General features: G+C 39.1%; 1 protein-coding gene and 1 long non-coding RNA gene across 3 annotated transcripts in view; one reads left to right on the plus strand and one right to left on the minus strand.

Annotated features, from left to right (window-relative positions):
- The window catches only part of shmt2 (serine hydroxymethyltransferase 2 (mitochondrial)), a 27,285-nt gene extending 17,520 nt beyond the window's left edge, over positions 1-9,765 (plus strand). Inside the window, exons 1-10 of one of the 2 annotated variants that reach the window (XM_008320653.3) lie at positions 426-770; positions 1,463-1,663; positions 1,826-1,907; positions 3,246-3,368; positions 5,292-5,431; positions 5,557-5,719; positions 6,177-6,276; positions 6,381-6,536; positions 7,976-8,083; positions 8,185-9,765. In XM_008320653.3, coding sequence (XP_008318875.2) covers positions 532-770; positions 1,463-1,663; positions 1,826-1,907; positions 3,246-3,368; positions 5,292-5,431; positions 5,557-5,719; positions 6,177-6,276; positions 6,381-6,536; positions 7,976-8,083; positions 8,185-8,312 — 1,440 coding nt within the window. In that variant the 5' untranslated portion in view covers positions 426-531 and the 3' untranslated portion in view covers positions 8,313-9,765. Of the gene's footprint in view, positions 1-425; positions 771-1,462; positions 1,664-1,825; positions 1,908-3,245; positions 3,369-5,291; positions 5,432-5,556; positions 5,720-6,176; positions 6,277-6,380; positions 6,537-7,975; positions 8,084-8,184 lie in introns of those variants that run through there. The other variant, XM_008320654.3, reaches the window with a different exon arrangement.
- LOC112487716 (uncharacterized) lies at positions 9,525-11,939 on the minus strand. The gene is made up of 3 exons (XR_003051064.1): positions 11,799-11,939; positions 11,234-11,370; positions 9,525-10,153 (listed from the first exon to the last, which is right to left on the minus strand). It is a non-coding gene; the product is annotated as an uncharacterized LOC112487716 (long non-coding RNA).
- Between the last annotated feature and the right edge of the window lie 307 nt (positions 11,940-12,246).

Genomic DNA, 12,246 nt, shown 5'->3' on the forward strand with positions numbered 1-12,246 from the left:
TTGTGTAATTCCTGATGGTTCTGTAATATGACAACAGCATTTAGAACATTTTACACTGCATTATTGACTTGATTTGATGAACTTTATTCAACGATAAAAAATATCTCCTCCGGTGTTGTAGTGGAGCTGTAGAAAACGATTTTCACGTCTTTTTGATTTATTACTTCTTTTTTTTTTGCCATAATGAATGGAAACTGAAGCAGTTTTAATGAGCCACTACTGCTGTATCTTTTCTGACATTGGTGCTTTTACAGAAATGCTAATCACAGTTGTTTTTATGATGTTTTATATGTTGTTTTCTTCCCCATGTCTTGTACATGGCTGTTAACATGCAGTTTTCTAATTTGCCTAGTGGAGTTTTTTTTTTAAATGTATACATTTTCTTCAGCCAGCCATACTCGACTGCAAAATAATGAAAGGTGCCGTACTTATTTATCAGAGTTTGTGGGCGAAAAAAAAAAAAATGATTGCATTGTCTTGTATCCTCCAGGAGTGAAGTGATAAGCATTGTTGAGTGTGGAGTGTTAGTGGATGGAAGTCCAGCGGTTCAATACTGTAATGATTGCCTTTAGCTGCAGGGGGATTTCTCACTATCACTTAACAGACTTTAATTTGCCGTCCTTGTCCCTTTTGTCCACTGGCAGCATTGATCTGAGTGTGTGTTCTTTTGTGTGTGTGTTATTGCCACAGAATTTCTGCAGTCGAGCGGCCCTGGAAGCTCAAGGCTCCTGTCTGAACAACAAATATTCTGAAGGCTACCCAGGTAGAAGGTGAGCATTTATTCAGCCACACCCCAGATTATTAGGACAGTGGACATTCTCTGCTCTGGGACACGCACACAAACACCACACAAACCAACTTATAAAGCTCCACACTGATTTATACACTGCATTCTAGCGTGCCCTATTACTATGCCAACCACACAGCCCATTATTCACAGCTACTGCTATGCTAAAGATGATTCCTTTGGGGATTCATTGGAAGAACTTAGTGTCAGGCTAATAGTTCATTTTTTTTATATTCCGTTTCCCTGTTTTGTATTATTTCACTTGGTTAATTTACATTTAACAACAGAAAACGGAGCTGATCTGTTCTGAAATGTTGCTCATTTGATTCATGGCAGTTGTGGAATACGTGTCTACCAATAAATCTTCCTCCCCCATGAATATGTAAATTTCTTTTTTTTCTTCCATACTCTGCTGCTATAATGTTTCACATTTTAATGTAATGAACCAAATGGATGAATATAAGCCCATGATGTCAGGGAATACATTTGTTTGTACAATATTCATCCGTTAGTATGTCATTTGTTAATTCAATTGAAAAACTCTCACAAGCAACTCCATCTATCTACTTGTCTTTGTTTTTCTACCGTTTTGTTGTTAAAATTGGAATTTAATTTTCTTATTTTTTAGCCCTCGGAAGCCTTAATTACTTTCCTCGGTTTCTCGTGTATCCACAGATACTACGGTGGAGCAGAGGTGGTCGACCAGATTGAGCTCCTTTGTCAGAGACGAGCTCTGGAGGCCTTCAAGCTGGACCCAGAAGAGTGGGGTGTGAATGTCCAGCCTTATTCTGGCTCACCTGCGAACTTTGCCGCATACACTGCAGTGTTGAACCCACATGACCGCATCATGGGCCTGGACCTGCCTGATGGAGGACAGTCAGTAGACATTGTTTTTTTTATATATATTCATTTATTTACTTTTTCTTAAGCTTATAAGTTTAGTCTTTCGGTCATTTATTTACCACAATGTATTTTAAAAACTAATGTTTTGCCTCTTTTTCTGTTTGTTTCTCTGTTTGTTCCGGTTTGTCACCCAAGTCTGACACATGGCTACATGTCTGACGTAAAAAGGATCTCAGCGACCTCAATCTATTTTGAGTCCATGCCCTACAAACTAAGTGTAAGTGGCCCCCCCCCCCCTTCTACTCCCTCTACTGAAGTGTCTAACCCTGTGACGTTAACCAACAGTCAGCATTGCTGTTTAGAATGGTGATATTCTGATAATCTCTCCAATGAAGAGCCTTTCTGAACCTGAAATCCCATTTTCAGAAGGCAACTAACTATAACTGTGCCAGTATGAACAGTGAAACACCATTGGTCAGTTCTGCTCATATGGCAGTCATAGCTGCTACTGTGGTCTCATATCACAGGATTGGTTACTTGGATTGGCAACTGTTCTACCATTTCTGCCAATATTAACGTTATTGTGCAAACGCGGTGAAGGTGGATCTTGTTTTTATTACCAGACACATATTTGTCTTCTGATATTGAGAGATAAAAACAGACGTTTCCTTTGGGCAGTGACATTGTAAAAAAACCATGCTAACAGAGCTGCTTCTCCACCTGCAGGTGAGACTAGATAACATGTAGATATGGCCGTGGTCTTGTACCAGAATGTAGTTTTTTGATCTTTGGGACATAGTTGTGTGGTTTCGTTGGTTGCGGCTGATGGATGGCCACGAAAGTCAGCATGTCCAGACCTGCTGATGTATGGGCTGGCAGGACCCCTCTGCAAGAGAGATAATGGGAAATCGACAGGCCGGCCAGCACCACTGGCTCTGTCTCTACAATGAGCGGCTTGATGGAGTGAGGGGGCATCCATAGATGTGCTCCAGAGATGGGAGATTATTAGGTTGTCTAAATAAAGCTTCCCTCCTGTTTTTCTCTTTCTTAGCCCCCGCCCTTCCTTTTTTCCTCTTAGTCTTTTGTCTCCCTCCTCCCTTCCCCTTTCTTTTCATTCTGTCTTGTAGAAGTGAGGGGGTGTTTGCTGGTCAAGGGTAAAACTTGTTTAAGGAACAGGATGAAGTGCCTTTTAGATCCAGCCAGCATTTGTCCACTTTCTGCTGTGTGATGTACACCCACCAGAAACAAGTTCTTAGCCACATCTAAGATCCATGAAAATTTCCAAAACAGTCTTTATTCTGACAAGCACCGTCGCATTCGTTCAATGGCAGCTTGGAGATTAAAGGTTGTCTGACTGAAATGGTACCATCTTCGTCTATGTTGTTAGGTAAAAATGTCTCTTTTTGATACATTTCAGCCAGAGTGTAAGTGGCCAGAACTATTCAATCGGCTTTGAATAAAAACCCACTCTCTGTCGTGTAAAAAAAAAAAAAGAAGTATTTTACTCCTTGACCTCAACTTTCTCTCTAGTATCCTGTCCTTCGCCCTCCACCTCTTCCTCCGAGTCCTTGTTCTGACTCGTCTGACTCTCCTTGATGTGTCTGCCTCTTTCCAGCCTGCAACAGGACTCATAGATTACGACCAGATGGAGTTGACGGCCAAGCTGTTCCGGCCCAGGCTCATCATCGCTGGCACCAGTGCATATGCCCGCCTCATTGACTACGCCCGTATCAAGAAGGTACATAAAGAACTGTACACAAAAACTTCACCCAGCTTTCACCCCATTGCTCTCTCTCCCCTCTCTGCCATGTATTCCTGCTCATCTGTTAAACAGGAACAAAGCAATTCTCTGGAGTGAACTTTAGTTTGAACATGGTAGTTTCTGACCAAAATATATTTACATTTATTTACCTGTGATTGTTTTTGTTATTTAGCAGAGACAATTCCATAAAAAAAAAAAAATACTATTGCACTACTATTTCTAATTACTGTGATTAATATAAAGTTGATAATAATAATTATAAAAATGGTCACTATTATTGTTATTATTTTGTTATATATTCACACATGTCCATATGTGTGCATGTATATGCATATGTATGTATATACACAAATGTACTGTATATATGTATATATATATACATTTATAGACATATATGTCTCTCTATTTTATCTATAGGAATATAAATATGGATAGATGAATGAGCAGACATAAATATATATACAACCACACGTGTATGTATGAATGTATGTATGTATGTATATGTATACACATATGTATATATTTATGTATATATACATATACATATATATATGTATATATGTGTATATATATATATGTGTATATATATACATATACATATATATATATATACACACACGTATGTATGTATGCATGTGTATATATATGTGTGTTTTATATATATACACACACGTATGTATGTATGTATATGTATACATATATACACACACGTATGTATGTATGCATGTATATATATATATATGCATACAGTATATAGCTTGAAGCTTTTGGCTGTGACTCTGGGCCGTGTGTCTTCCTCCCTTGCCTGCTTAACCAAACTGAACATGGCACTGACTTCCACCTACACAGCAGCAACTTTTAACCACACACTCCACTGCTCTCTTTGACAGTGCACAAGAGGCTCCTTCATCTATTTTGTTGTACCCACCTGCTCGCTCACTTCATTCACTCCATGACTGCCACTCTTTGTTGCAGAGCTCCACTTTAGCCTGTACCATCAGATGGAGTGGCCCCACCATTACAGAGCTGTGTTTTTATTAAGCACTATAACTGCGTCACCACTAGGTCTGAAGTGGGGCCATATTTTCCCCATGGCACGTGAAACTGTTCACCGCTTTATGGCAGAATCTGTTGGGCCGGGCCCGTGTCCAGATCATTACTGTTGTGTTACCCAAACAGATTTTTTTTTTCCAGCTACTGCACATCAGTCTTTTGTATTCTTCACACCCCCTTTCTCTCATGGCTTTTCTTGTTTCTTCTTTTTAGACACACACTGATCAAGTTTAGATATATCAGGAGGATTTAGGTTGTCATGTTGATGGGAATTAATTGGAGCACTTGAAAGATCAATTATTTCTCTGAGTACTTCCCAGCGAGTCATTTGCATATTTGTGAGCTGCTTTTGTTTGAGTTTTCTGAAAGAAAACGCTGTCATCGGACAACCACAGAATTCATGCAAATAATTTGAAATATCCTGTGCTGTAAACTCCACCAACATGACCTTTGAAATAGTTGTTTATGTTAGAGGGAACATATGAGATGATAATGCTGCTATCAGACGCGTCATAAATAGTGGGACAATGTAGATATGTCACCCTTGAAATATTGTACTTTATTTTACTTTTATATTAATTTAGTTTATAAAACTTGGAACTTATTACTATATTCCAAGTTTATAAAGTTATAAAGTTTATAACCAAGATTCAAAAATGAAAACGTATCATTATTTACTTTTTTTTATTATTTGGTTTAGTGAAGAATGTAGACATACTGTATGTAGTCACTAAAAATGTTGACTTTTTTTAAAGTCACGATTTGAATCCTGATTTTGAACTGTTGCAGACAATGTTCCTAATATTTCTCGTCATACAAATCCTTGTTCCCTTCTCTCTTTTTCAGTTGTGCACTGACATCAACGCGTACATGCTTGCAGACATGGCTCATATCAGTGGGCTGGTGGCAGCCGGTGCCGTCTCCTCTCCCTTTGAACATGCTGACATGGTCACCTCCACCACTCACAAATCCCTGCGCGGAGCCAGGTAAGAAGGAAAGCCGTAAAGTTCCGTGAAAGACAAATAAAGGACAAAAGAAAAAAGAAGGACTTTGAAGAAGAAGAAGAAAAAAAGGGAGCTTTGAGATGAAAAAGAAAATCTGTTTTGTTCAGGGCTGGCCTCATCTTCTACCGTAAAGGTGTTCGCTCAGTGGACAAGAAGGGGAAGCAGATCATGTACGACCTTGAGGACAGGGTCAACTTCTCTGTGTTTCCCTCGCTGCAGGGTGGACCGCATAACCACGCCATCGCTGGTGTGGCTGTGGCGCTCAGACAGGTCAGTGCAGCTTAGGTCTGTTGTTCGGTGTTTGTTCTGCCGTTCAGATGCTGTGGAACAGATCAGCTCAGGAGCTCGATTCTGTGTCTCCTCCGTATACTGTCCAGATCCTCGGACTACTATTGGATATTAAATCAAATCTTTATTCTGTTTAATGTGGATGTAATGTAGAAAGTTTTACTTTCATACATTTTTTCCGCACGAGAGTGCGTTGTACTTCAAAGCAGTGGTCAGGCATTTTTGAGATTATCTAATCTTTGAGGTTTTCTTTCCAAGGAAAAGGTTTCACTCCTTCCATCTCAAGAATCCAATAAAATACTTTAGGATTCTCCCAGTTCTGTCTGTCTTGCAGAAAATAGAATTTGTAAGATTCCCAGGAGCCAGTTGTTGACTTTAAAATGAAGAAAAGTTTGTTGTCTGTATCCAGCTCAGCTGTTTGTGTCATTTGTGTGTCCAGGCCAATTCGCCCATGTTTAAGGAGTACATCGACCAAGTGCTGAAGAACTCCAAGGCTATGGCTGCAGCTCTGCTTAGCAAAGGCTACACACTGGTGTCAGGTAAGCCACGTGTTCGGCTCTCTGAAGCTAATGTAACTCCCCTTCATTCAAAACCTTTGTGCTCATCAAGAGTTTTAACCAACTTTTTCTTTTGAATGTTTCAGGGGGAACCGACAACCACCTGGTCCTCGTAGACCTACGGCCTAAGGGCATTGACGGAGCTCGGGCCGAAAGGGTGCTGGAGCTGGTGTCCATCACTGCCAATAAGAACACCTGCCCTGGGGACAAGAGCGCCCTGACTCCTGGTGGCCTCAGGCTAGGTGAGCACGGTCTACTTATTAGATTATGACTTTAATATACCTTTTTGTCTTCCTTTTTTAAAGTAAAGTAATCCGGAAAAAAGATTATGTTTGGGATGACGATGCGATATTACCATAATTTCCAGACTATTGAGCGCACCCGAATAGAAGCCGCACCCACTAAACATTAAGAAAAATTGAAAATTGTACATATATAGGCCGCACTTCTCTATTAGCCGTAGGTGTCCACATTGTAACATGGGACATTTACACAGAAAGATTTTTTTTCACTTTTAATTAAATTAATGCTTTTTTCTGATCAGTGTAACACAGCTGGTTACACGTTAGCTCTTACCTGTTTCAGAGCCCCGACTGTAGTTGGAATGCACAGGGGAGACTTAGTGATCTGCTCCAGGGCTGAAGCTAACATTAGCTCCGGGGCTAACTCCCTTCATTTTGAGTCTTTATGATCAGCCACAGCGACCACAACAGAACATCGTCGCTGTGGCTGTAAAAATCCATAAATTAGCTGCATCATTGTTTAAGTCGCAGGGTTCAAAGCCTGTGAAAAAAGTAAAGGCTTAGAGACTGGAAATTATGGTATATATGTTTATTTATTGAAAAGTATCACATTTTTATTGGCGCAGTACAAAATACACAAAGAGTCCTCTGTATTGTACCCATCAGCCCTTTCCTAGGACTGCTGAGCACACCAGAGCTACAAAAAGTCCTACAATCCTGCTAAAGTTGTTGTCGCGTCATCCCCGACAGCTAATCTTTTTTATTCAGTTTTCTTTTATTTATATATTTTTTAATATATTTATATATTATACAGTACAACTCTTATGGCTGCTCCCTTCACCTCTGCAGATCATCTGCCTCCATCTCATCCTCTCTTGCCTTCTCTACCTTTACACCAACCATGTCCATGTCCTCCTTTTCTACATCCATCTGTCTTCATCTGTTACCACCTGCCTGGAGGTCTCTGTCACATGTCCAAACCATCTCAACCTCACCTCTGACTTTATCTCTATGCTGCTCCACCATAACTGTTTTGCTGATCTGCACTTTTTATTCTGTCCACCCTGATGTCCCTCAGTGGAAATCTCAGCATCTTAACTTTTGAAAACCTCCTGTCAGAGCCATGTTCTGTAAACCGTACAGCCTGGCAGGTCTCACTGCAGCCTCACAAGCCGTTCCTTTCCATTTTTCAGATTTCCTACAGTATGTCTAGCTACAACTTTTTAATTATTTCTGCTAAAGTTTAGGAGACATGTTGATAAAGATGACACCAATTTCCAGTATTCTGTCTCAAAATACCATCTGGTTCCTAATCAGAAAAACAAAGTGAGGAAAATACATTTGCAGACACTTGAACTGCAGAGGGAAAATTAAAAAAGGAGTTATTTTCACTTTTTGTATATAAAGAACCTGAATGAATGTTCTCTTCTCTGTCACAGGTGCTCCTGCCCTGACCTCCAGACAGTTCAAAGAGGCGGACTTCGTGCGGGTCGTGGAGTTCATGGACGAGGGATTCAAGATTGCGTTGGATGTCAAGAAGAAGACAGGTAATCCTGAAAAAAAATCAACATGTATTGAAACGGCGTTGTCGGCTTTTTTTTTTTTTTTTGTAAAAAACTAAAATTTGTTTCATTTTCTTTCCTTACAGGAAAACTCCAGGACTTCAAGAATTTCCTCCTTCAGGACCAAGAAACTGTGGCTCGCATCGCAGAGCTGCGTCAGCGCGTCGAAGCGTTCGCCAGACCCTTCCCCATGCCAGGCTTCCTCGATCATTGAACCAGTCGGTCTGTATGAACTCGCACTTCTCTGAGGCCAGGGATATGGACTCTGGCTGAGGAGAAATGTGTACAGAGAGAAGGAACAGTTATTGAGGTTCTTAAATGTGGTTGGTGCTGTGAAAGTACCTGACCAGATCTGAGACAATTTTTTTACACATCAGTCATCACTCAGTTTATTCTTGCTACATGGCCCTTACTTCCTAGTTTAAAACAAACAATTACAGAGGGCTTTTTTCAACTTCTTTTTATCGAATGTGTGGGGAAAATGGGAGGCTCAGTGAAATGTATTCCATTAGATGTCATAGATGATGCTAAAAAGTCTTAATATGTTAAAGTGACAAAAGTAACTTAAGTGTGATTACGTCACCGTCGCATGCTGTGTTCGGTTACGACACCTGTGAAACCAGATGCACACGACGGGGAGATTTATTCTTTTAAACAGCATCGTTCTAATTATTTATTCTGTTTCCGGTATAAAATGTTCTACAATACTCAACAAAAATCACCAACTGAAGGTTGGCTGTTTATAACGTTCATTTTAAAAATAATTATCTAAGTTCAATCAACACACTTCCTGACTCCGACTAACTGTGATTCCTGATCAGATTTACACTGATAATTCTGCTTCACATTATATCACTTTTGGTTTACAAGTATATAAAACAGCTGCTGTGATTATGAGAGTACTTTAGTAGTATTTGTTGTTTTGTTTTTTTAAATTTAATTTCCAATCAGTCTGTGAAATGTCAGAATGATTAGGTTTTAACCCAGTTGATTTAACACTATTTCAATCTACATACCTAAGTATGTTGATTTTGTTTTAATGATTCAAGTCAGACTTAATGACTTAATCATGACAGGTATTCAATTATAACAAGTGTTAAACCGTTTTTTAATTTTTTTTAATTACCTCATAATTTCAGATCCCAGTTTACCGTGGCCATAGCTAGTATTTATAGAGCTCTATAATCTAAATGATCTAGAGGAGAGTGATGGGCGGAGCTGTATCTTTGTCTTAAGTGTCATTGTGTGTGGTTTGATTAGAAAAAAAAAACATTTTTACTCACGGTACTTTGTTGTCTCTGGTTCACAGGTCGGTGCTGCTGTCATTATCACTGCATCAGTGAGAAAACACGTTTTCTATCTGTGAAATAACAGCATAATTGAGAAAACACAATATGAAAGTTGGGTTTTGTTTTTTACTTTGCACAAAAAAAAATAACTCTACTTTTTAAAGAAGTAAACCGAACGAAACAGTCATCCAATTACCTGGATTTGTTTTAGACAGCAGGTGAATTAGACTTTGCCATAATACACCAACTGGTATTTTAGCAGTATTTATAAATGGAATATATTTTTTTTCATCTCATGTTGCCATCTGTTTTCAAAAAGAGAAAAAAGCAATTTATATGAAAATTTTATGGTAAAACCCAAATGCTAATAAAATAATGCAAACATAAGGCACGTCTAAGTTATATTTATTAAGTGTGTGTGTGTCAGATTAGGGATGAGTATGTGACTTAGGAAGTGTATTTTTTATGTTTGTAAAAGTGAAATTTTAAAAGTGCACATTCGGTCAAAATATAATCTGTGCTTCAAGAATTCACTTCACCTTTGTTTAACAGTTAGGGAAGTGAACTCCTTGTCATTGTGACACTGTACACAACCAAATGTGACCTCTGCTTTTAACCCATCACCAAAGTGAACAGTGTGCAGCTTTAAGCATCGGGGGAGCAGTGTGTGGGGACGGTGCCATGCTCATACCTCAGCGGTGACTTGGCAGCTGCTGGACTCGAACCTGAAACCTTCTGGACCACTAAGCCAGCACTGCTCCCTGTCCTAAAGGGGCAGAAGGTATAAAAAATGTCAATAAACCACATTTTTAAAGTGAAAATGGCCACTTGGCAGTTCCACTAAAATTTCAAGTCAGTATTCCCAGTTTTCTTTCCCTTTCCTTTTCCATTTAATTGTTTGTATATGTTTTTTCTAGGTTCATAAGCCACTTGCAGAGCTGAGCCTGACAACTTAACAAAGCTCTGACTTTCCACCGGATTTACACATTGCTAGGACGCCCGGGAACACAGCTTCATTAAAGTCAAGAGAGAGGCACTTGTGCTAACGCAGGCTACCTAACGCCAATGCGTCTTGGTTTTGACTCGGTTTGTCTTTGCGTTTGTGTAATCACCTTCAATGAGGAAAAAAAAGGCATTTTATCTTCTAGTCAATACACGTTATTTGAAAACTGCAGGGACCTGACTTACAGTTAAAATCAATAGTCAAAAGTAAAAGATGTTAAATTAATTTTACGATTTTAAGATCTCTAAGAAACATGATATACATACAGCTGTCTGAAAACAAGTGTTAAAAATAATAATAATCCTTTTTTTTTTTTCTTTAAGTGGAACCTGATTGGCCAGCTCGACAGAAGGCACGACCTTCTTTGTTATACAGTCCATATGTGGAAGTTTGTGGAAGTAACAGTCTAGTCTAGTGTCCTCTGACGGGAATAGACTTTTTTATTGTTTGTTATTTTTGAGTCTGGGTTTTTAAGCTGCGTTAATGATGCTGTGATGGTCGCCAGGAGGACGGGGGAATATTTCCATCCTCAAACGATTGTCTATCAGTGTCCCTGATCTGCAATCTAGACATTGGTATACGTGTGTGCGTGTTAATGTTGTCCACAGAACTCTCTGCATGGGTCTGTAATAGGCCATTATAAGTAATACAGTGTGTGTGTGTGTGTGTGTATACTGTATATATATATATATACACATATATATATATACACACATATATATGTATATATACATACACACACTGTATATACTTATAATGGTCTATTTCAGACCCATGCAGAGAGTTTTTTATATATATATATATATATATATGTTGTACTTTCATAAACATTTTTTCTCTTACCTGTGCCTGGAGTGAACGGCTCCATTCTTCCTCCTCCTGCAGAGAGGCCGTTGTGCTGAGGTTATAATGACGTTCTATTTATTCCTGCTTTTCTAACTCAATGGAACATCTCCTCCCTCCTGAAGCAATGATGGATTCTGGGTAAAAAAAAAGGTGCTGATTTAGCATTATTCTTTGTCCTGCTCTTTAACACAGTGTAAGCTGTTCTCATGCAGCTTATCACAAACATGCCACTAGTGTGTGTGTTTACTGTATTCAGACCAGATGTTACCTTTGACATTGTCATATTGTTATTATAGGTAGACATGGTTGTCTGCTACAACACAAATACATGTATTTATGTAAACCGTGTAGCTCACTACACAAGATATTGTGGTAAATGTCATTACATTTACCACAATATCTTGTGTCGTGGTGTGTGAAAGAAAATTATATATATATATATATATATTTATTTAAAAAAAAAAAAAAAATCCCCCCAAATACTACTATGCAAAGAGACATTGGTATCACCCGAGGGGCAAACATGGCTGTGTGCCTTGTTGCAGTCTGTCTGTGTTATTACCTGGAAAAGAGTTTTCTGGGGAGAGAACTCTGATCGACATTGTGGGTGGATGAGAGGTTATGTCTTAGTCCACCTCCACTTTTGAAAGATGGTTTCTCCAGGTTGACATTAATGGCTTCCATCACTCCTCTTTCAGACAAAGTGTCCTCCTTGGCTGGGATATGTACATACACTGATCCTCAAACAGCGCAGCCACCCTGGACACCATCTCTTCTCTCCTCTGGCCATCTGCCCAGTGTCTCTGCTGCCTAACAACCAAAACAGAGAGGATGAAGAACAAACCATTTAAAAAAGCCTGTTCAAAATTGGCTAATGAAATGAAACCTATTGCAAAAAACATGTTTTGATGATGATCAGATGGCCAATTTTGGGTTTCTTTGTTTGTATTAATTCCAGAATTGTCTAAATGAGAGTGTATGCTACAAAACATGCTGCCAAGTGAATATTT

This window comes from Cynoglossus semilaevis, chromosome 11, assembly GCF_000523025.1.
Source record: "Cynoglossus semilaevis isolate Cse_v1.0 chromosome 11, Cse_v1.0, whole genome shotgun sequence".
Taxonomy (NCBI): Eukaryota; Metazoa; Chordata; class Actinopteri; order Pleuronectiformes; family Cynoglossidae; genus Cynoglossus; species Cynoglossus semilaevis.